This window comes from Camelus ferus, chromosome 21 (assembly GCF_009834535.1).
Source record: "Camelus ferus isolate YT-003-E chromosome 21, BCGSAC_Cfer_1.0, whole genome shotgun sequence".
In the NCBI taxonomy this organism is placed as follows: Eukaryota; Metazoa; Chordata; class Mammalia; order Artiodactyla; family Camelidae; genus Camelus; species Camelus ferus.
In genome coordinates this window covers 21,423,478-21,446,692 of record NC_045716.1, presented here as the reverse complement: position 1 = coordinate 21,446,692, position 23,215 = coordinate 21,423,478, and the positions used below count along the sequence as shown (strand labels likewise).

The following is a 23,215-nucleotide window of genomic DNA, read 5'->3' as shown; positions in this document are numbered from 1 at the left end:
GCCGGCCGGGCTCGGCTCCGGCGCCTCCAACACTCCCCTCTCTCCTCCCCTCCCCAAGGCTTCGCCGCCCCCTCCGGACCTGTCGCAGCCACAGCGCCCCGGGCGGACTGGGGGGACCACTGCAGCGGGGTCCGCCCAGGGCCGATCCCGGGGTCTCGCAGCCTGGACAGGGCTTTGCGGGGCTGGAGCCCCCGGAAGGGCTCGGGGCGGGGGCGGAGCGTGTCCATCACTGCAGGGGCGGGGGCTAGCTCCCCGTGAGAGCCCACCGCCCGTCGTAACCCGCCCGAGCCGAGCTGATGTGTCCCCCTGGGCCCAAAGCTGCCCCCGCCCCTTTCGCGGGTAACTCCCGCTCCGGGACAAAGGACTTTCTGTGCCGCCGCTTTATCTCCGTTGCCTGTGATAACTGGTCTTTCTCGGGAACCCCAAATCCTTTCCAGGCCTGAGGCCTCTTCCCGACTTGAAGGTTAAATTTTCCCACTTCTGGATGTCTGTCCGTCTAAATCCTAGGATTGACTTTATTCACTTGAGAGTAGTGGCCTGCGTTAAGTCTATTAAGTACAGCCCCAGAGACCTGGATTTTCCCTGCATGGCCTTTCTGAGCCTTAGTTGCCTCAGTAGTATTCACCTCATCTCACAGAATTGTGCATTATGTGTAAAATTGCTTTGAAAAGTAACCAGATGTGTGCCCGACAAATATAGGGGTTTTATTTTAATTACTGAATCGTGGGTCGTCAAGCGGATATGACCTTTCTCTGCCCGAGGGGGTTAAATGTCCTAGTACTGCCACTGTCCTTTTACTCCCGCTCTTTTCCCCCATAACCGCGTGGTTTCTCTGGAAAAGCCGACTATAACTCCCAGGGTGCCTTGCGAGGCTTCAAAGAACTACAACTCCCAGCGCCCCACCGCGGTGGGGCGGGGTTGAGTCAGAACCCCAAAGCCAGGCCGGGAAACTACAACTCCCAGGGCGTTCAGAAGCATTGCAGCTGAACTACGGGAAGCGGCGGGCAGAGGCCGGCAGTAGAAACTCGGGGATCTGGGTGCAAAAGCCCAGGGTTAGGAGCCGCAGGCATGCTGCGTCCCAAGGCTTTGACCCAGGTGCTAAGCCAAGCCAACACTGGAGGTGTCCAGAGCACCCTGTGAGTGCGGACCGAGGACCCGAGCGGCGAGCACTGGAGTGGGGCAGCGCGCCACTCTCCGAGGGAGGGGTGGGAAGGCTCTCTGGGAAGGGAGGAGGTGGCTGAGGGGGCAGCAACTAGGGGGAACCGGCCGGTAGGGCCCCTCTCGAAAAGGGAAACTGACGTGCCGGGTGCTCAGGGCATGTTCCAGGACACCCTCAGACCCTTGCTTCCTAGAAGCGCCAGTGACGGGAGTTGGGATGGGAACCCATGCGTATCACTCCCCTTCCTAAGCACGATGATATCCCTCCCGATTCTTCGCCAGGCTGCTGAATAACGAGGGATCTCTGCTGGCCTACTCTGGTTATGGAGATACGGACGCCCGGGTCACGGCGGCCATTGCCAGTAACATCTGGGCGGCCTACGACCGGAATGGGAACCAAGCGTTTAATGAAGACAATCTCAAATTCATCCTCATGGACTGCATGGTATGGAGAGGGGAGCCACTTCCTCTGTCCCCTAAGGGGGTCCCCAGGGGGCGACCTGGACCTAATCCTGGACGGTTGGAGGGGCAGGGACAGGATCTTTGTACAATTGCTAAGAGTTGGTCTGCAGCAGCATTTATAATAGGCAGGACCCTATGCATCAAGTGGTGGTGAGGAAGGAGTTATGGACTCGAGGTCTGACTGGGATTCTGGTCTCAGCCAGCCACATATCATTTGTGGAACCTTGGGTAAGTCACTTTAACCTCTGAGCTTTCTTACCACATCTCCAAGGTGAAAACGATAACCCCACCACCACACCATGCACAGAATTGTTGTGATTGAATGTAAGAGACACTGTAGAGTGATATCCAGACAAAAGTGTTGTCAGCTGAGATTCACAGACAGGAGCATGGCCGTCTCCAGACCCTCGTCCAACCCCTTCTGTTTACAGAGAAAGGAGATGAAGTCCAGAAAGGGGAAGTGGCCATTAAACTGTGAACTTCTTGGAAACAGAAGCTGTCTCATTCACCTTTTTATCTGTTCAGTCGACAAATTTTTAGGTCGCTGCAGTGTTCTCAGGACTGGGGGAAAAGTAGCAAACAGGACAGACAAAAGCTGCAGCCCTAATGAAGCTTACAGTCTTAAGATATGCCTTAAAATAAGTAAAATAGGTATGTTTGTTTAATAAGTTAGTAAATATGTTTTGTAACAGAAGTATGTAAGTTTAAAAAGTAGTATGTTGGGTATTGAAAATGTGGAGAAAAAGCAAGGAAGTAAGACAGAAGATGCATGTGTTGGGGACAATCTCACCGAAAAGGTGACATCTCATCAAAGATCTAAAGGAAATTGGCAAGCCATGTGGCTCTCTGGGTCAAGAACGTTTCTGACAGAGAGGACAGTAAATGCAGAGGCCCCGAGGCAGAATGATGCCAGGTCAAGGATTAACAAGGTTGAAGTGGCTGGAGTAGAAGGAGGATGGGGGAGGTTAGTGGCTGAGGAGGGAGAGGCAGGGAGTGCAGCACGTGGTTCCTAGCACACACTAGATACTTAGTGAAAATTTGCTAAGCCAAATTGAAAAGGCCCCAAGAGTGAACTCTTCAGGAAGGATTTCTGCTGTTAACTTAGTCACCTACCTCTTCCTCAGGCCCTCCTTAACCAAGCATGCTGGTTCAACTGAGGACTCCTAACTGATGATTCCTAGAGTGCCTAGCCTAGAGCTGATGCTATAGGGCAATAGCTTTCAAATGTTTTGGCCACAACCCAGCTATAAGAAATATATTTTATGTCAGAGTCCAGTACACATATACACCCACCAAAACAGACATTTCATGAAATAGTGCTTCCCTTACTACATACACTACACTTCATTTCTCTTCTTTTTCTTTTAATGCTGATCAACCTTGATTGATCTGGAGTCAGTTAACCCTGGGGCCAAGCCTGCAGTTTGAAAAACATTCCCTTGGGAAATGAAGAGAACTATAAGATGGGTTACTGCTGTCTTCTTACAGTGTCTTTGGGGTGAACCCGTTATAATAACCTCACCCATTTGGCAGCCCTTTGCAGATGCCAAACTCCTTCCTGTGTATAAGCACCAGCTGGAGTAAGGTAGGGATTATAGAAAGAGAAACTGAGTTTCTGGGAGATTGGGTTTCCCAGTGTAACTTGGTTAGCAGGTGGCTCTGCTGAGGCTGGAATGGACTCAGGACCCCACATGCAGGGCTATAGCCAAAGTCCCCCAGCTGAAGCTCCTACTGTGCCCAGGGCTTGGAAGGCATATACAGTCTTTCTGGAGGAGCCCTTGGTGACGAAGGGGGCTAAAGGTGCAAGCAGAACATCACATCTCATGATACTTACCCCTACCAGGAGGGCCGTGTAGCCATCACTCGAGTGGCCAATCTTCTACTGTGTATGTATGCCAAGGAGACTGTTGGCTTCGGAATGCTCAAAGCCAAGGTGTGTATGTGCCCATCCCTGTACAACACTGGGCCCAGCCTTCATGCTCCATCACTGTGTCCACTTCCATCCCCACCACCTTCCTTGAGTCTTTCTCATGTCACCCAGTCTGTGCCTAATGTGGGCTAACTCCCGGGAGGAGGTGGGGGCTAGGGGCTGGGGGCTGAGCATTAGGAGTAGACCTGAGTTTAAGATCCCTCTAGTGGCAATTCTTGTGTGGGACTGATTTCTACTCCCTTTCTCACAGGCCCAGGCCTTGGTGCAGTACCTGGAGGAGCCTCTCACCCAAGTAGCGGCATCGTAATGGGCATTGGTGGAAGCAGGGGTCAGAAAAGACAGATGACTATTTGAAGGGGCAGGGCCCCCTGAGGAAACCTACCTGGACTGTGGGGGGAGGGTGGAACTTTGTTTTTCCCACGAATAAACTTCAACTTCTGTCTGTGTCTTGCCTACTTTCTTAGATGGGAGGAGTCAGAGGAGATAAGAAGGGGCAGGGATTGCTGTAGGCTGTTTTGTTCTGCAAGGATGGCTTTCCACTCACTCCTTCACCGTGACCGCCAACCACCAGATGGTTTTCGGCAGTGGTGCCTCATCTCCCTTGGCCTCTCCGGTGGTGTGACCTCACCTGGCCACTCAGAGAAGAATCTTACCCACCTGGTTGGCAAAACCTTGGGAGTGAACTCAGAGGAACAAGGAGTTGGGAGAGGTCATGTTGGACAAAGAGAAAACAGGGCCCTGGGAATTTAATGCCCTTCAGTCCTGACCTGAGGGGTGGAGTGGGGGTGACTTTTCTACTCTTGGGGTTGGGAGGGTGCCCGCAACTGCCTACAAGGGCTACCTCTTTGTTCTTCTCCAAGCATTCACATGCTTACACAGACACTCCAGATCAGGAAGCCCTTTGCAGACAGGATGGCTTTGCTCTGAAGCCTTGGGTCCTGGGGAGGGAGTAGAGGAAAACTGGAAGCCCTGCCCCCACACTCAGACCCCTCATCCTGTCTGCTGTTTCTGCCCCAGGTCTCCCCCTATCCAGTGTCCTTAGAGCAAGGCTGGACAGGGAGCTACCAGCCCCTTTCCCAGTGCTGTACATAAAAAGGGACCCATCCCAGGGAAGCAGGTAGGTTGCAAGTTCAGCTCCACCCAGGGTGAGAAACTACCCATCCCAGGCCCTGGGGTGTCAGGGAGGGGCCGAAGTTGCTGTATCCAAGATGCAACTCCCAGAGCTCTGCACTGCATCCGGGTGATCCCAGCCCCTGCCCCCACCAGCCCTGCCTCTGGTGCCCCTGTTACCCCTCAACCCAGGCTCTGAGGAAAGCAGGAGGCCAAGAACTTTTCTTGCTCCCTGAGGGACTATTTCTCACTGGTGGCTGGGTCCCCCATGGCCACAGGTCCCAGGAGCCTAGCAATGTGCATTCAGTCCTCAGCTGGCTCTCTGAAGGGACTGTCCCAGTTCCGGCTACTCCCATTGTCACTCCGTTGAGCCTGCTCACCTGCTTGTGGGAGTGCAGGCTGAGAGCAGACACCCAACCTGTCTAACCTGTCTGACGTCATCGTCTCTCCACCCACCCGGGCCTCAGGTCTCCAGTCGTTTCGCTTCCTGTTCACAGCTTCCGTCCTCTCTGTTCCCTCACGGCACCGACACCTGCTAGGGCTGAGCCTCCCTAGGCCCTGTCTAGCCTTAAATCGGCCCTCAATCCCTCCGGCTGCAGAAGTCTCTACCTTCAGTGAGAGGAAGGGTGGATCCAGGTCTCTTGAGAACCGAGGGCTGAGGGCATTGAGCCAACGCATAGACCTGTCACCTCTGCCCTCGAAGACACTTGTGGCCTCCATGAGGAGCCAAGATGGGAAACAGAAACGAGGAAGATTATAACTTTGTCTTCAAGGGTGAGTTGGGGTCTATAAAGAAAAAGGAAACCCTGAGAGAGACCCAGGAGACCAAGAGAGCCAGAGGGCCCCCTCCTGTTTTTTTTTTACCACTCAGCAGGACCCCCTCCCAGGGCTCATCATTCCTTCTGATAAGAAAGAAAGCTGCAGGGAGTAGGGGAGGGTCTGTTTACTGGAGCAAATGTCTCGGAGCTGCCAGAATGCTCTGGTGCTGTAAGTAGTTTGATCTCTCCTTAATAATGCCGAATTAGTCTCCTCCGTCCCGTTCCTAATGACAGCCGAAACCCCTAGGACTAGTCAGCCACTGCAGCACAAGAGATGGAGGTCAGGCTTCAGAGAGGACTCCCTCCTGAGAAGAAGGAGAAACCAGCAGACTGAAGGGGAAGAAAGCCATCTTTCTGGGCAGCTGTACAGGAAAGGAGAGATAGGAGAGATCTATCCCATCATAGGGCTGGATGAAGACATAGGGAAGATGTAATGAATTGGAAGCGGGGTCTAACAGAATCTGGAGGACCATGGCCTTGTCTGTCTGTCCCTTGACAGACCCTTTGGGCCCAAATACCAGGAACTGGGTACAATTTGGCTGGAAGTGTGCATGTATCTTTCCTGCTCCTTTATGTTGCCCCTGTGTTTGGCCAGTCTAGTGTTCCCCACCCCCTACCCCCCAACCCCACCCCACCCCACCCCACCTCCACACCTCCTCCAGGGCAGGGTGGACTGGTAGCGCTCCGATTCCCTGTCCAGCCACCCCACCTCACTGCCCCTCCCAGCCTCAACCCTGCCTCACTTGAGCTGGGACTCTCAGCCAACCAGGGCTTAGGGAACCTGTATTCCCGGAATCTTTCCCAGGAACCAGAGATAGGGTAAGGGTACTATAGGGCAATACTACTTGCAGTAACTACTGTTTATTGAGCCCGGGCTATGTGCCAGCCACTAGTTCATTAATCACCATAACAACCCCCCAAATTTTATCCTTCATTTTGAAAGCCTGAGAGTCAGGAGCCAGTCTGAGTTCAGATCTCAGCCCTGCCACTTACTAGTTATTGCAGGTTGGGGTCCCTAGAAGCAGACACTGAGAAGTTTGAGATGGAAGATGTTTACTGTGGGTCAGCAGCAGTGAAAGAAAGAGGGAGGATGAAGGATTGGGCAGCGGGAGAAGTCACATTGCAAAGCCTTGGCCAAGGGTGGGGAGCTTTGGGTTACCCTCTCCTTGCTCGGGCACTGGACGCAGGCTACCCAGGAAAGCTATGACCACAGGTGAGGCTGCTCTCTGCATCAGAGGGAGATGCTGAAGGAGCTGACGGCGGGAGGCTGTGTGCTGACTGCACTCCCTTCCTGAAAGGTGCATCTGGGCAGCACATCTTGTGTTTACCACACTAGCTGTGTTATCTTGTGCAAGTCACTTAACTCCCCTGTTAAAATGGGATGATACTAGTAATGGTACCTCCCTCATGGCATCATTGTGAGGATCAAATGAGTTAATATGTGGAAAGCCTAAGATGATGCCTGGCACATAGTAGGACTCAAAAAACTTTAACCATTAGTATCTCCATTTCATAGATGAGGATGAGAGACAGAGCAAGTAGCTTTCAAAAGATCATAAAGTCATTACTGAAACCCAAATCTGTCTGACTCTAAAACCCTTGTCCTGAGCCCGTTTGGGGCCTGAGGGGAGTGCTCAGGGCCCACCCACTGGGAGGGATGAGATGGGGATGAAGTTCCCAGTAGGGGAGAGGCAGGAACACACACACATACACACACACATACACACATACACACATCCTCTTACGTACACACACCCATATTGCTCCCAGCTCTTTCCTGCCTTATACAAATAAGGAATTTTTAAAGTTAGGATGCCTTTGTAGATTTTATAAACAAGGAAACTGAGACCCAGAAAAGGTGAGCCACTTATTCAGAGTTGCATAACTAGGCAGAGGCTGAGTGGGGACCAGAGCCCAGAACATGTGGCTCCCAGTCCTGGGGTGCCAGCCTGCCTCTCCAGAGCCACCCTGGGTGGCCACCTCTAATCCTGGATGTTCAGCTTGGGGCCAGTTGGACTGTGAGTTGTGCTTATGTCAGCCCCACATTTTAACCCCTGCCCCCAGCTCACCCACGGTGGGTAAGACTGGGCCCTGGACGCTGCCCTCCAGCCCAAAGGGTCTTCATAGCCCCTCCGGTGAATCCTTGTCCCTGAAAAACCTGAAGGTAAAAGCACTGGCCTACCAACAACAGTAATGACAGTCACAGTTTTGCACACTCACTGTATCCTGGGCAATATCTCCTTTACCTCTTGCAGTAACCCATAAGACAGGTGCTGTTGTTCTTCCCATTTTTTCATGAGAAAAAGAAGGTCTGAGAGGATAAATAACTTGCTAAAGGACACACACAGCTGGTCCCACACCCAGTCCCATGGTCTTAACCATGCAAGGCTGTCCCTTCCTGGGGACAAGTGGATCCTAACTTCTTGCACACACCTCCACATCTTCCCCCCACCCACAGATGTGTCACCTGCCAAACTTTCTCCTCACTCACACTTCTAGTCACACCTCTGCTCCCCATGCACAAACCTCCTACTTGTCCTACCAGCTCATATACATAGAGACACGCACAACGTTCTCATACTCCCTGACCCAGAGATGTGACCCTCCCCCAAGACCCCCTACCCTCGTCATTCACATGTACACACCCTGCTAACCTCACAACCTCTGAACACCAAGACCCACAAGCAGCCCACAGACGTGACTCCATCACCAGATATGCAGGCTGACTCAGAAGCCTTAAAGTCCTTCACCCATTTCAGAATCTCATCCTTTCTGCCCCGGGATGGAAGCATCATGTAGAGTTGCAGACAGACTCTAGTCTCTGCCAGGAGACCTGGCTCCTTCCTCAGTTTTCTGAGCTCAGCTCCCCCTTTCTGATAGGCAGAACCTCCAAGCTCCGCCTGGCTTGGAGCTGCTCTGCTCCAAGCTCAGCCTTTATCTTTCCACTCCTTCAGTGGTGCTGATCGGTGAGTCTGGCGTGGGGAAGACCAATCTGCTATCCCGATTCACTCGCAATGAATTCAGCCACGACAGCCGCACCACCATCGGGGTTGAGTTCTCCACCCGCACTGTCATGCTGGGCACCGCCGCTGTCAAGGCTCAGATCTGGGACACGGCTGGCTTGGAGCGGTACCGAGCCATCACCTCGGCGTGAGCCCAGGGCTGGGGGACTGCTGGGGTTCGAGGGTGCTGGGAAAGTCAGGGCATAGCTCTGGAGGAGAGGAGGGTGGGGAGGAGGAGGAAGAGGCGAGGACACTCAGGGGTGTGCTCCTTGAACAGGATTGCGGGACGCCATGGCCCAGGTGAGGAGACACAAGTACCATCACTACAAAACAACCTGAGACAGGATGTAGAGATATCGACTGCTGGAACTAAAAATGAGTCATTGCCACCACTTACTCATGTCTTTGCTATGTGCCCAGGAAGGTACAAGGCACCTTGCATTGGGCATTTTGTGTAATCCTTAAAGTACCACAAGAATAAGGGGCTACAGTAATCCCTCTTTAAATACAAGAAGTTTGAGATTCAAGCAGGTGAAATCAGGGTGGAGCTGGGATGGGGGCAGGTTCTGGGATCGAGAGATCTCCCTCACTTGTGCACAGTGCTTTGCACTTGGCAACCTTAACTGTCTAACCACAGGGTGAAGGGCTGGACCATGCCTTCAGCTGCATTTTACAGACTCAGAGGACACAGAGGAAGCAGCCTCCTGACACCAGACACAGAGTGTCTCCCAGTCAGTGTCAGGCCAAATGTGGTCTGTGTGTGTGTGGTGGGCAACAGCACCTGCCAGGGGACAGGAAGCAGGAGTCAGGTGCTTTGTTTATACATACTCGTCACTCTTGGACTGGTCACCTGACTCTTATGAGCCTCAGTTGGCTCAACAATAAAATGGGAACAATTAGATACCACCAGTCTGAAGAAGCTCCATCTAACTCCAAGAGTGAGGCTGGAGGCTTGCTAGGATGCCTCAGATGATCAAGTCAGAAACTGCTGCTCTGGGAGGCATTTAGCTGGTCCTAGAAAGATGGCCACGAGAAAGAAGTAGGCACTGTGGGTCAAGGAGCTGTGTGAGGAAGGTCTTGGAGGCATGGCATCCAGGTGGCCGACTTGACCAGAGCCCAGGTACGCACTGGTGGATAGCAGGGGCTAAGATCAGAACAAGACATAAGGAAGCAGAGAGGCTAGGCAGGAGGAGCGAGCCAGTGATTTTGGAGAAGGGAGGTGAGTCTTCGGAGGCTCCAAGACCAGTATCCCAGGAGGGCGCTCAGCACTGGACATGGGACTTTGGACTGCCCTTTGTGCTCTGGGTCTCTGGACCCCAGTTTTCATATTTCCCCATCTCTGGTACTCATCTCTGGCTTTTGGCTAGAGGACTCTGCTCTGAGGTTGGGCCGGATGGCCCTGACCTTGCCTCTGTTCACCCTTCTACCCCAACCCAGGTACTATCGTGGTGCGGTGGGGGCCCTACTGGTGTTTGACCTAACCAAGCACCAGACCTACGCCGTGGTAGAGCGCTGGCTGAAGGAGCTCTACGACCACGCCGAGGCCACTATCGTTGTCATGCTCGTGGGTAACAAGAGTGACCTCAGCCAGGCCCGGGAGGTGCCCACTGATGAGGCCCGCATGTTCGCTGGTGAGAGCCCACCACAACCCAGTCTGACGCCTCCAACCCCACCAATGCAATCCGAGCTCCCGCCTCCCCAGGCCCTGCTGGGCACTGCTCTCCTCCTAGGGCCCCGGCTTGGACTTCCTCCAAAGGGTCTCCTCCCTCCATACCTTCCACTCAGAGTCTCTTAGCCCTTCCCCTCTGTGACCCTGTGTCCCTCATTTTGTCCCACCATCTGCCCTGAGGTTGTCTTTCTGGGCAATTGTTCATAGTTGGTTTTAAGACAGCCCACCTTGCAATGCTCAGAGATCCTAAGTGTAGCAGGTGAACTCCCCTTGACCATCTCTAGTCACACTTTCCCCAAGAGTCTTCTGGGGTTTAGAAGCAGTAGGATATAGTGGTTCCCAGAGCCCAGCCTCACATCTCTCAGCCAGTGACTAGATGTGGGACACCAAGCAAGTTCTTAATTCATTCTCTCTTTCTAGGCTTCAATTTCCTCTTCTATAAGAAAGTGATAGTATTCAAACCTACCTCACAGGTTGTTTTAAGGATTAAATGAGCTACACATGCCAAGGGTTTAGCACATAGCAAATGCACATCGTAAACATGAAGTAAATATTATTATTATTGCCTGTGCCCCCACAACTGATGGCGTGCTTCCTTTCCTGTCAGAAAACAATGGGCTGCTATTCCTGGAGACCTCAGCCCTGGATTCCACCAATGTTGAGCTGGCATTTGAGACCGTCCTCAAAGGTCAGAGCCCCTGCCTCCATTCAGCGCCCCTAGTCCACCCCTGAGACTTCTGTGGGCAGTGGTAGGAATGCAGACACCCAGCCCTCGCCCACTCTAGCTGATTCCTCAGCCCCTCCGTGGGCCCCAGGCTCCTCAGAGCCTCCCTAGTGTGTGCCCCACCCCCTCAGCGTGGGGCTTAGGGAAGGAACCAGAAGGCCACACTTCCCAGGGAGCTGAGTCTTAGTTTTTCTCCACCTAGGTAAGTAACAGGGAACCAGGTACCCAAACTCCTCTTCCTTCCAGCAAAACCCCCCATGATCGGAAAGGGGTGGAAAGGGGCTGCAGTGTGAGTATGGGGAGGGTGGGCTCTAAATCTTCCTCTGACCCGATCACTGCCCTCTGCCATCTCAGAGATCTTCGCAAAGGTGTCCAAGCAGAGCCAGAACAGCAGCCGGACCAGTGCCGTCACTCTGGGCAGTGCCCAGGCTGGGCAGGAGCTGGGCCCTGGTGAGAAGAGGGCCTGTTGCATCAGCCTCTAACCTTAGCTAGCGCTGACCCTGTCCCCACTAGCTTTCTGGCGCGCCCCCCACCTCAGCCACCCCCAGCTCCAGAAGCTTTCCCTGCCCTGTGGTTCCAGATGTCAGAGTGGCTGGTTCGCTGTTCACAGCCCCGCAGAGCTCTAGGGTCTTCATGCCCCCGACCCACATATCTCTTATTATCTGTTTACCTCCTCACAGACTAGAGCCCTCAAATAAAGCTGTGTTTTGTATCAATGCCTGGCTATCCTGCTGCTTCCCGGTGCCTCCTCTTCATCTCTGGCCTGTCCTCTGAGTCCCTGTTCCCCCTCCCCCTCCCTCCATCCTCCCCACCAGACCTACTGCCCCCCTCAGGGCCAGCTGCCTCTGGAGTCCTGTGGTCTGGGGACAGTGCCAAGGGGGTGGGAGGTGCCTGCCCTTCCCTCTGCCAACCCCCAGGGCAGGTGGGGGAGGGAGGGCAGCATGGTGGAGAGGGGGTATCTGGAAGGCGAGACAAAGGAAATCATCGGCGGGCACCATCTGGTGCCCAGGGCCCCGGTGCCAAGAACTGAGGTCACTCCAATGCCAGGGGTGAGGGGAGGAGGCAGGGGGAGATGTTACAGAGAAGGGGAAGTCAGGGCCAGCCCTGTCTGTATGTGCTGGGGAAGGGGGTTTTAAGCCTGGGAGGTGGAAGGTCCAAGTCTTCCATCCCTCTGCCTGACCCTGAAGAAGAGGGGGTGTGGTGTGTAGGGATGGGTTGAACCTGGTGGGGATGAGTGGGGAGGGTCTGTCTCTCAGCTCTCTTCCCCTTCTCCATAGAGCCCAGGAGCTGGTTATCCAGGCAGGGTCCAGGTCACCCTGCCTTGCCTTGTTCTGTAGGACAGGGTGGAAGGGGGTCTGACTGCACACCCGAGGAATGGAAGGTAGTAAATGGGGAGAAAAGAGGACTGAGCACTTGGAGACTTGGAGTAGGGAGCTGTGGAGAGCAGACAGGAGCCATCCACTTCCCGCAAGGTGAGCAGGGTTACCCAGAATTACACCACAGAAAACCCCACTCACCCCAAGGTGTTCAGACTCACATGCAGAGAAAGAAGCCAGAGCCTTAAGTAATAATACTTTTAATAAAATTAAGTTCTTAATAGCACATTTAATACATTAACCCTCCCCCTTCTTGGTTTCTCTGCATTTTGTGCAACATCACTTTGACTTGATTATTCATGGGTTCATTTTGTTTCCCGCCTTTATTTTGCTTTTGAAATGTTTCTCCTTGGTGGATTTGTACGTGTCTTCACTAGATGCCTCAAATTAAGTCTGACCACAATCCTACTCTACTTTCTACAGTGGAGAGACCATCCCCCCTGCCCCAGGGCTGTCTCCCCCCACCCACCCGACCCCACCCGCACCCTCGAGTGGGTAAGGGGAAGCCCTCCCCAACCCAGACGCTACCTCCCCAAACTAGCGGGGTTTCTAGGACAAAAAGAGCAGGGGGAAACCTGTCCCTAGGTGGGGTGAGAAGAGTAAATTGGGGAGAGGGAGATGTGTTTGGGTTCTAGGGCCAGGGAGGGGCATGACAGTCATTGGTGTCAAATGGAGCAGGCTCTTCTGGCCAACAGGAGCCCAGGGGCCTCCACACTCCCTTGGCTAGGAGGAAGGGGCCTGACCTGATTGCAAGCTGGGGTTGGTAGAAGGCAAGTGCTTAAAAAAAAATGAGTTGATTTCTCACAAGCAAAAGCCAGACTCCCCTGTTTTCTATGAGGAGAGTGAGGTGCCCAGGGGCCAGGACACAGTGGAAGACCCCAACCTGAACACTTAACAGATGGAGGAATAGAGGGTTAGGGTCACGGTCACCCAAAGTCCCCTCCCCCTGCCTTTGTACCCTTGGGGGCTGTTCTCCCAGGCCTTCAAGGACAATGTCTCCACTCTACCCCAGTGGGTGGGAAATCCTTCTTGGAATCTAACTTCTATGAGACAATAATGCACTCTGCAAACATGTAAAGCACGGGCAGCTTTAAAGGAGAACTGAGAACTGAGATGGTGACTCCAACTGCTGCCATGGAGGTCAGAAGCTAAGTGGGATACTGGGTGGGAAGAGGGACGGGGGACAGACCCTCCTCAGTCCCACTGAAGCTGTGAGAAAGTAAGGGGTGTGTGTGTGTGTGTGTCTGCGGGTGGAAAGACCCTCCTCAGTCCCACTGAAGCTGTGAGAAAGTAAGGTGTGTGTGTGTGTGTGTGTGTGTGTGTGTGTGTGTGTGTGTGTGTGTGTGTGTGTCTGCAGGTGGAAAGACCCAATCAATCAGCAGTGGAGTGGATTGAGGTTACATTTCAAGGACTTCCTCAGTTAGGCCTGGGAGAAGCTAGCTCAGGAGGGTTGGAGCTGGGCAGTCTCCGTCCTCCCAGAGCCCCAAGAGGACACATCACTTAAGAGTAAGGGCGGCCCAACAGAGGGAAGGCCGGGATGGTCAGGCGATTGTGCTCTCCCTCCTCTGCTGCTCCTAGCCCAGCCCCACTCTGGCTGAAAAGATCAAGGTCCATCCTTTCAAAGACCCTGGGAACCAAGCCCCTCAGCTATTTGTCCTACAACTTTAAAATCCAAGGATTCTCAGAATCAACCCCAGCAGACTGGAAGGAAGCTCCCAACCATATCTAGCAACCTGCTCCCACCCCGGTATCTGAAGATAGGGGGGCTCAGGGTGGACTCAGCCACTTCCCTCCTCTATTTTCCTTTTCGTTACGACTTTTATACATTCTACTGGACCCAGGGGCCCTCAATGCTACTAAACTTTAAGCTATCTGAATATCATCTACTAAGTAACTAGTAATTCTTTCTTTTTTTCTCTAGGATTATATGAAATAAATTTGAATTATTATTATTATTAATAATTATTATTTTGTAGTATTCTTTTCTTTTAAACCCCTCGGTTTCTTTCTTTTTCTTCTCTCTCTCTCATTTTTGGTTAAAAAAAAAACAACAAAAACTATTTCTCTTAAATCTCATACCTCTCTGAGGGTTCCCATAGGCCAGCTAGGCCTCAGTTCTGGACTTCCCCTCCTCACTCGCCCTGGGACAGGGCAGGGGAAGGGGGGCACACCCCAGGATCCTCAGTCCTCAGTCCTCCTGCTTCTTCCTTTTCTTGTTAATTCCCTTTCTTTGTTTGGCTCTGCCGGCTCCCCTGAGGGGGAGGGGTAGAGGGGAGGGGGAGCCCAGGGGGTGAAATCCAATCTACTAGCAGGGCCCCAGAGGGACCAGGTTCCCCTGGCCCCCCCCGTCTCCACCATCCATCCTAGGATGCTCCCCCTGAAAAGCAAATGACATTCCTCCCCAAAAAAAAGTGGGGGAAAAAAGGAACGTAAACCCGAACATATATTAAAAACACTTTTTTAAGATTTAACTCTGAATACAAATGTATTTTTTTCTTCTCTCCCTACATATATTCTAAACCTTCTAAAGTTTTTTTATTTTTTTTAAGGATCACTTTATCATAAAATAAAATATCCTTTTCATATAATAAATTACCTAATAAAAAGTCTTTTTTTTTCATATTAGCCCAGGTTCTTTGCTACATTTATATGGTAATAAACGCCTTTATTAAAATAGAATATTAAATTATAAAGAACTGCTTTTTTTTTTTTTTTTTGCTATTTTTGTTTTCTCTCCTCTGTGTTGGTCGTCTATCTCGCTCCCTCTCACGCTCTCTTTCTCTCCTCTGTTTTGTCTCTCGCTGTGTGTGTTTTGCGTTTGTTTCTAGGTTTGGCTCAATCAGTAAGAGTGGGATTGAATTTTCTGAGCCCCCTAGTGTAACAGTCTTCTGCCTTTGTGGGTAGAGTGGAGAGGGGGAGGGGGATCCACAGACAGACATCCCATCTTCCCACCCCCCTCCCCGCCCCGCCTCGGCGACCGAGGGGTGCCCATTTGGTTTGGTTTCTATTGTACAGACATCTCAGGATGGCTCACATTGGCGGGAAGGAGGGAAGTTGTCACAGGCCAGTTTTCCCGGCTGTGACCTCCTTCCGCTCCCCTCCCTGGCTGGTGGTTTGGAGGGGAAGGCTGAGGAGAGGTGAGTTAATTCACAACAGGAGGAAGGAGAGGAGGAAATCCCCTCTGTACCCCCATCCCTGCACCCCCTCTCCATCCAGGAAGAATGGGACTCCCAAGCTTAAGTGCTCAGAGATCACCTAGAACAGTCCCACCCTACTATATACAAGAATCTCCTAGGACCCCCGAGGGACTCCCATCCCCCATCCTCTCCTGGCCCGGCCAGCGGAACCAGGAGGGTGGGAGGCTGGTGGCCACCCCAAGTGAGCAATAGGGAAGCAGCAAAGGGGGTGCAAGGCCTGTAATAATACAAGATTCTCACAACAGGCCGTGCTGCACCCCAATCCTGCTTGGCTCTGAACTGACCCCTCTCTGAAGCCCTGGCCTCTCTCCTCAACCACAATGAGTGAGACAAAGACTTCATGATTAACTTGCTAATAATGGTTCGGGTCAGGGTCAGGTCCAGAGAGGGGCGCAGGGAGTGGGGCACTGCAGCGGAGGAGTGGCCCCTCCCTCCAGCAGCCTCTCTTACTGCCGCAGGCCCTCTCCTGCTCCTTGAAGCAGCAGCCACACTACCCTGGCTCTGCCCCTCCCTCCACTAGAAAATCCAGCCCAAGAACTGCTCCCTAAACGTAATGCCCAAAGATGATAAAGGTGGAGGCTTGACCCTTTATGTTCCCCAGTATTAGTCCCCTCCTCAAATTTTCACTGAGAACGGGGATACATTCCATCAAGAATTTGAGGTGTTTCTTTGGAGGAGTAGGGAGAGGGCCTCCAGATGCCAGAAGAGGAATTGGGGGGGGGCCATCAAAACGTTCTCCCCCTACTTCTCCCCAAGGGGATGGTGTCCCCAAAGCTGGGCTGGAAGGGGTAGGAGGAAGGGGGGAGAAACGAAGAGAAAGAGCAAGACAGGGCTGATTGTGACAGCCAGCAAAGGGAAGCAAAGAGAAAAGCTGGGGGGAAGAGCAAAGGAGAAAGGAAAACCCAAAGAGAAGAAAGATGATGAGGAGGGAGTGGAGGGAGAAACTGAAGAGGGCAGAAAACAGCATCCCTCTCCAGATTCCTCTAGCCCAGCTTTGTGGGGACAGATGAGTTCTGAGCCCTTTATTGATTGACATGCTTCCTCTCCATCCCCCCTCCCCCCAAAATCTATTCTGACTTCTCAAAGGGCCCCAACCACCTTATACTGCTGGAAACCCAGAAACAGATTCCCAAACAGGATATGGTGGTGGAGAATCTAAAGGGTCAAGTTAGGAGGTCAGAGGTCGGGACCAGAGGGCTTGAGGATTGGAAGAGCACCTCTAGATACAGATGGTAATTCTCCCTCTCCCTTTCGCCACCCCTCCACAGAGGAAGGGGTAGTGTGACACACAGACGGGGAGGTGGAGAGGGGGTCAGGATGCCTTAGGGGCCACCTCTGGCAAAACAAAAGTTTCTCTTAGCTGCTTCCAGATTGAAGGGTGTGTTGAGGTATCAGAGTTGTAACTCTAGCAAAATTTCCGGCCTGGCCCCCTCCCAACCTTTCTAGGACAGGGTGACCAGAGGCTCTGAAAGTGGCCCACCCTCCAGCCACCATCGCCTCCCCTTCCCCCTCCCCAGCGATCGAGTATCTCTAAGCACCTTGCCCCTCAAATTACTGATTTCCAAAAGGAGCTATCGGAAAACAGCTCCGGGAAGGCCCCGGGGGAGTGGCCCCAGGAGGCATGGGGCAGGGGGCTTAGGAAAATATTCGGATGGCTTGCGTGGCTGTGATGTGGCAGACGGGACACTCGGGGTCCGTCCTCTCGCAGATGCGTACCGCACACTCCATGCAGAACAGGTTGTGTCCACAGGGCACGAGTGCGGCAGTCACCTCACTCTCGAAGCACACCATGCAATCACGCCCGCCGCCGGGGCTCCGCAGGCCGCCCCCGCCAAGTTTAGAGAAGCCCTGGAGAGGCTCTCCCGGCGGACGTCTTGGGAGTCCCGCCAGCTCCGGCCCCGCGGAGGTGGCAGGAGAGCGATGCGCTCCCGGAGGCCCTGCGCGGGCCTTGGCGGAAGAGGAGGAGGAGGAGGAGGCGGAGGAGAAAAGCACCGAGGTGGGCGTGGCGTTCTCCTGGCCCGCCCAGAGCGGGGGGCTAGTCTCAGCCACGCCGTAGTACACGTCCTGCTTGCCCACGCCGTAGCCCGGAAATAGGTACCCGCCGTAGCCGAAGTCCCCGCCTTGTTCGCCCAGGCGCGGGGCCTCGAAGCCAGAGTCCACTCCGCACTCGCCGATGCAGCCCAGGCTGTTCTGCCGGAAGGTGGAAAGAGGCTTGCAGCCGGGAGGGTGCACCCGCCAGGCCTCGGAGTAGCGGCTATCAAGCGCGGCGTCGGGGCTCCCGGCCAGGAAGTCGTTTTCATTGTTGTACTCGAGGATCTTGCCTGTGCGCACTGCGATGTGCGTCTCGATCTCTTCGCGCGCACGCTCCACGTTGCCAGGGGCACCGGTGATCTCGAACACCGGGTCGCGGTCCCGGCTTGGCGTGATAATGTACGTGTTGGTCTGCTGCTGGATGCGTTTGATGGTTGCCCCCTTGGGGCCCACCACCAGCCCCACCACGCGGTAGGGCACCCGCACACGAATGGTCACTTGGCCAGGGAGAGCAGGCGCCACGCCAAAGGCGGCGCCGGACTTGTTGCGGGAGGCGCGGATCATGGAGAAGTGTTCCGCTGCTGAGATGATTTCTCGTCGGGCTGTGGCCACGTCCTCCCGCCGCCCGGTCACCATGAACACTGGCTCTTCTCCTCGCACTGGCGTCTTGATGTAGGTGTTGGTCTTGGCCCTCAGAGCCTTAATCTTGCAGCCTAGGTAGGGAAGGGGAGAGATAAAGAAACTCACAGGGCAAGAAGGTTTGTGCTGGGACCCATAAGCTCCTGTTCCTACTCAGATACCCAGCCCCTCACCCTTTGAACCCCGCCCCTCAATCCACCCTGATTGGAAAAATCCATTCGTCATATCTCAGATCCAAGAGACGTCTCTAGCAACCACAGACTACAAAATGTCCCAACTTTCCCTGGGATTCCATTCAGGACCTTTAAATTCATGCACTCTTTGAAATCCGGAAATAATCACTGACCCTCCCAGACAAGCTTCTAACCTCAAATCTACTTACTAACTCTTCCCCAACCAGGAGCTGTTCCCTCAATTTCTCTACTGATTTCTGGCTACTTAAAAACTCCCAAACCACTTAATCACCCCACCCTACCCTGGCCCACAATTGTAATCTCCAGTCTGTTACTGACCTTGATCTTTCCTCAGAACCCCAATGCGCTCAGCAACCCACAATCTACTCCTCAGTTGATCTCCATTCATTAAAAGTGTCCTCCGGTCTACTCTGAGACCTGAGACAACTGGTCGCCATCTGATTCCATGCCCTCCACCCACTAGTGTCTCCCAGTAGGCTCCAAATTCATAGCAAGTTTTCAGCAACTGGTGGACTGTGAGAGACTGGGAAGGGTCTCAGGATCAGAGTTTCAAGAGGGAAAGGAGGCTAATGACGTGTGAGGGACAGCACCTGACTCCATGGACATTCCTGCCACCCTACCCTCTGGAGGCAGGAGAGCCAAGATGGGCTGGGGGCTGATTAAGGTGGGGGAAGGTGTTCTGGACCCGTACTCCTGCTCTGAAGGAGTGGGTTAAATCTGGGAGGTTGGAGAGAGAGGCAAGAAAAGAAAGAAGAGAGGGAGACAAAGAGAGACAAAGAGGGAGAAGGGGAAAGAAAAGTGAAGGAGGCTGGGATGACCACACAGCAGTATAAAGGTGGCAGACCTCGACAGATGACCAGACAAGGCTCTCTCCTCCTTCCCCACTTCCCTCTCCCTGCCCCTCACTTACGGAGACTCACATGCTTTCTCAAAGCACACATACTACATGTGTGTGAGTTTGCACACGCACACAGACCTAGGAGCCGTGAGGCCCTGTGCCTTTTTCTAAACAATACTTGTGGTGCAAGTGAATGCACACTTTCACACACCCCTCCTCTCTCACACACGGATTCCCTGTTTCAACCTTTAATCCACCCCACTCTTCCATCCCCATCACGCCCAGCACAGAAGCAGCACATTCCTATACACGCCCACAACTTTTGCTCCCATTCACATATAGACACGTTCACACCCCTCTTCAAATTCACACTCGCCATTCCCCTTCTCACTCCCCTGCCACACTACCTATCCCCCCAAAACCAACGTCCAGTGGTCCTAGTTTTCTAACTCTGCCCCAACCCTCAAATCACAGGCCTAAGGTGAGCCCGTTTTTTTCCCCCTCTCCTTCCTCTACTCCAGATGGCTTCTTCTCCAACCCTACCAGATTGGCATGTGGGAGGAGAGCGGGTTGGGGGCAGCTCTCCTCACCTTCAGGAGACCTCAGGAAGGAGAATTTGCTCCTCCCTTTTTGTCTTCAGACCTCTTGGCAGTTGAGAAGTCCTACCTGTTGTCAGGCCTACATCCTTACTGCTTTAATGTCAGTAAATGATTGTTCTATTTGTGAGGCATGGAGGGTTAAAGAACAGTGAAGCCCCCACTCTTACAACTTCTACTCACGTGGCATCTGGTAGGCACCTGGGTTCTGGCTCTAAGTTTTGGGTCCATAAACTTACACGAGAGCTAAGTGTCTTTGGGGATTGGAGTTGGGGTGAGAAGGACGAGCTGGGCCTAAGAGTAAGGAGAAAAGCTAGAGGCCTGGAGGTGTGGAACTGGTGGTGGTGGACCTTGTTCTGGGTTTCAAAACCCTGAAGAAGCATCTCTTGAAGAGAAGACCCACTTGGCTTCACCTTCCTAGAGGTCAAATAAAGGAGCACTGACACTGCAGCAGGAGGAGGGAGGTTAGATAAGAGAGAGGACTTCCCTATACTTAAGGAATGAGGGGGAGGCATATCTTCTCTGAATAGGAGAAATCCCCCTACTTTTATGAGAGACAGGCCCATCTGATGCGGAGGCAGAAGAGGAAAGAATGACTCCATGAAATTCCGGGGCCTCCCAAGACCACCCCCACACCCAAGAAAAGATATCAGTGTCCCCACCCAATTCCAGGGCTCTGGGTCCCTAGTTTCTGGCAACAAGAGGAAATCAACTTTTTAAACCAAAAATCTCGAGAGATGGAGTGCCCCAGGGGGATGAGGGCTATGCAGGGGAGTGGCCTCTTCCCCTCCTCCATTCTGGATCTCCCTGAAAAATCCCCCCAACCCCCAGCACTCCATAGACTAGGTGGGATATGGAGTAAACCAGCCCCCCACCCCCCACCCCCACTTGCCTCCCCTCTTCTCCTGCCTCCAGCCGGCCTCCTCTCTCACTCCCAGCCGGAATGCAGCTCCTCTATTGTTCCCCACTGTGGGACAGCTCCTCCCCTGCTCCTCCCCCACCCCACATCTCCCCAGCCCAGCCCCCTTGCAATTTCCAAATCCCACCTCCCCCCACTCCCCTTTGGGAAACTGGGAGAGGGAAGGGTCCCCAAGATCCCGTCTGTTCAATCTGGACCCTCACCAACATTCCCACCCCCACCCGCCCAGGGATGCTGGAGCAGAGGAGGGTGTGGTATCAGACATACTACACTGGATTAATTCTGCACCCACCCCCCACCCCAACAACACACCCAGACACTTGCCCTTCACCAAATCTCCAGGTGAAGATTTCTTACCACCCCCCCCGCCGCATGCCCCCTCCCGCCCTGACCTACTCTCTCACTACCAGAGACCCCTCTTCAGGCCTCTGGCTCCTTACGGTGGCCAGCCCAGAACAAAAGCCTGAGAGAGAGGAGGAGAGGTCCACACCAGGACGTGGCACTTCGTTGGAAGCATCCCTTCCAAAACCCCATAGACCATTCAACTTTGGTGTGTGGGTGACCACAGGACTCCCTCCTCCCAGCAGCCCCCCTCCCCACCTCTTCCCCAGGCTGGGACCCTCCCATGAGCCACACCCCCTTCCATTCCTACAGTCAGCCCAACAAAGAGACAGATACTCAGTCTGGCTTCCCGGGCCAGGTCTCCCCCAAAGTCTGTAACTCTAGGCAGCTGGGGGTCTCAGGGGTGCCCCCTCCCCAACCCACTAGCAGATGCCAGAGTAGGGGCTTCTGAGTAACTCTTTGCACATTCCGCCAGTTTTTCTGGCTAGGAGTGGACACCCCCTCCGGACAGCCTCCCCGGATTGGGAGACCGAGCCCCCTCCCTTTTCCCTCTCTCCAAGAGAGGATATTTCTTTGTCTAAGGGCAGAGCCTAGGGGAGGAAGGATCTGGAGAACAGTACCAACTAGGGGATAGCAAGGAACTTTGTGGCAGTTGGAATCAGGGGAGGGGGTGAGTCCCCCTTTGTGGGGAAGGGACAGAGCCGGAGGCGCGCAAGGAGGGAGGAAATGAACTTTCCGTACTAGGGATGGGGTGCCCCCCACTCCAGTCCCTCTCCGCGGTCCCGGCGCCCGCTTACCTTGCCTGCCCACGATCTCGGCCACGTGCTCGGAGGTGGGCACGGGTACACACTCGGTGGTGTTGCTGCTGCCCTTCAGGCGCAGCTCGGCCTCTTTGTAGAGAGCGCAGAGCTTGGCGTCGCTGGCCCCTTTGGGGGCGGTGGGGGGCTGGGGCGTCTGCGCTGCGGGGGCCGCCGTCGGGGCGGCCGGGGGCGCCGCGGGCGGCGGCGGCGGAGCCGGCTGCGGGGGGGCGGCCGGCTGCGCGGGGGCGCCGCCCCCCCCACCTCCCCCGTCCTCGCCCGCCGTGGGGGCGGGGGGCTCCCCCAAACCCAGGAGGCAGAGTTGATCGAGAGCCAGCTGAAGGGCGCGCTCGTCTTCCAGCAGCCCTCGGTCCTTAGCGCTTCCCCCGAAACATCCTAGTTCTCCAAAGCCCCCATTTCTTTCCATTATTCCAGATACCACTAGACTAGGCATGGCGAAACAAAAGCTGGGGGAGAGAGGGAGAGGGAGAGAGAGAGAGAGGTGGTGGAAGGGAAAAGAGGAGAGAGGAGGGGAGGGGAGAGGAGAGGAGGGGGGTGTGTGGGGAGGGGGGAACAAAGAACTGGGGAGGGGGGAAGAAAGCGAGATAGAAAGATAGACCCTCCCCCTAAGCCCCCCTCCCCAAACACCCTGTAACCCGACTCCCCTCGCCCCAGCCCCCGGGGTGGGGGTGGGGGGAAAGAGAAGCAAAGCCAAGAAAGCAGATCTCGTCTCCTCTCCGGGGTGACGGGGGGCGGGGGGCTGCGGGATCTCTGCCCCCACCCCTCCCGCCTCGGACCCAGGAGTCTCTAGACCCCGCCGTCCAGACGCCCCCCTTAGGCTCCCGCACCGAGCCCCAGTCCAAGAGCGGCGCTCAGTGGCCCCCAATAGAGCCCAGCCCCTTCCAGCGCTCAAACTCTTTTGTTTTAAATGAACTGGATGGAGCAGCATGGAACTGACGGGAGGGGGGCGCGCCGGGGGCGCCCGGGGCATGCCGGGAGTTGTAGTTTCCCGCCCTCGGGGGCTCAGGGACAAATTCCTTGACCCGAGAAAGATAAGGATGTGCCTTCGGTCTTTACCCCCGACCCGGAGGCAAAGCGGTGTGTGGGATGGAAGTCGAGGTCCCTAATTTTTCCAAAAGGTCGGCACGGGGAGAGGAGTCTGAATACAGAAAAGGAACGGGTTGAAAAAAGGCTAATGGAGCGTGCCCCTCTCCCAAGACCGGCTCCCTCTCGATCCTGGCCAGCCTCTGGTCCCTCTTTCTTATGGTAATGAGGGCGAGAGGGCGGGGAGCGGTCCCGGCTGGGTCACTGCGGCTTTCTCTTTCTCTCTCTCCCCTCTCCCCCCTCCCTGCCGCGCTCCCTCCCAGCTCTCCGCTCCCCCTCCCGCTCTCCCAGAGTCGATCCCGGCTCCGG

General features: G+C 54.4%; 3 protein-coding genes across 3 annotated transcripts; 2 read left to right on the top strand and 1 right to left on the bottom strand.

The window, feature by feature from the left end:
- The first annotated feature begins 864 nt into the window (after nt 1–864).
- On the top strand, nt 865–3,994 carry LAMTOR2 (late endosomal/lysosomal adaptor, MAPK and MTOR activator 2). The gene is made up of 4 exons (XM_006174564.2): nt 865–1,136; nt 1,441–1,603; nt 3,464–3,553; nt 3,801–3,994. Exons 1-4 carry the CDS (start codon nt 1,069–1,071, stop codon nt 3,855–3,857), a joined length of 378 nt encoding a protein of 125 aa, XP_006174626.1. The 5' UTR covers nt 865–1,068; the 3' UTR covers nt 3,858–3,994.
- A 1,152-nt stretch (nt 3,995–5,146) lies between these two features.
- Nucleotides 5,147–11,590, top strand: RAB25 (RAB25, member RAS oncogene family). Its single transcript, XM_006174563.3, has 5 exons — nt 5,147–5,434; nt 8,433–8,628; nt 9,918–10,111; nt 10,757–10,837; nt 11,228–11,590. Exons 1-5 carry the CDS (start codon nt 5,392–5,394, stop codon nt 11,353–11,355), a joined length of 642 nt encoding a protein of 213 aa, XP_006174625.2. The 5' UTR covers nt 5,147–5,391; the 3' UTR covers nt 11,356–11,590.
- An 843-nt stretch (nt 11,591–12,433) lies between these two features.
- On the bottom strand, nt 12,434–22,704 carry MEX3A (mex-3 RNA binding family member A). Its single transcript, XM_006195800.3, has 2 exons — nt 21,803–22,704; nt 12,434–18,190 (listed from the first exon to the last, which is right to left on the bottom strand). Exons 1-2 carry the CDS (start codon nt 22,254–22,256, stop codon nt 17,082–17,084), a joined length of 1,563 nt encoding a protein of 520 aa, XP_006195862.3. The 5' UTR covers nt 22,257–22,704; the 3' UTR covers nt 12,434–17,081.
- Nucleotides 22,705–23,215: the final 511 nt, after the last annotated feature.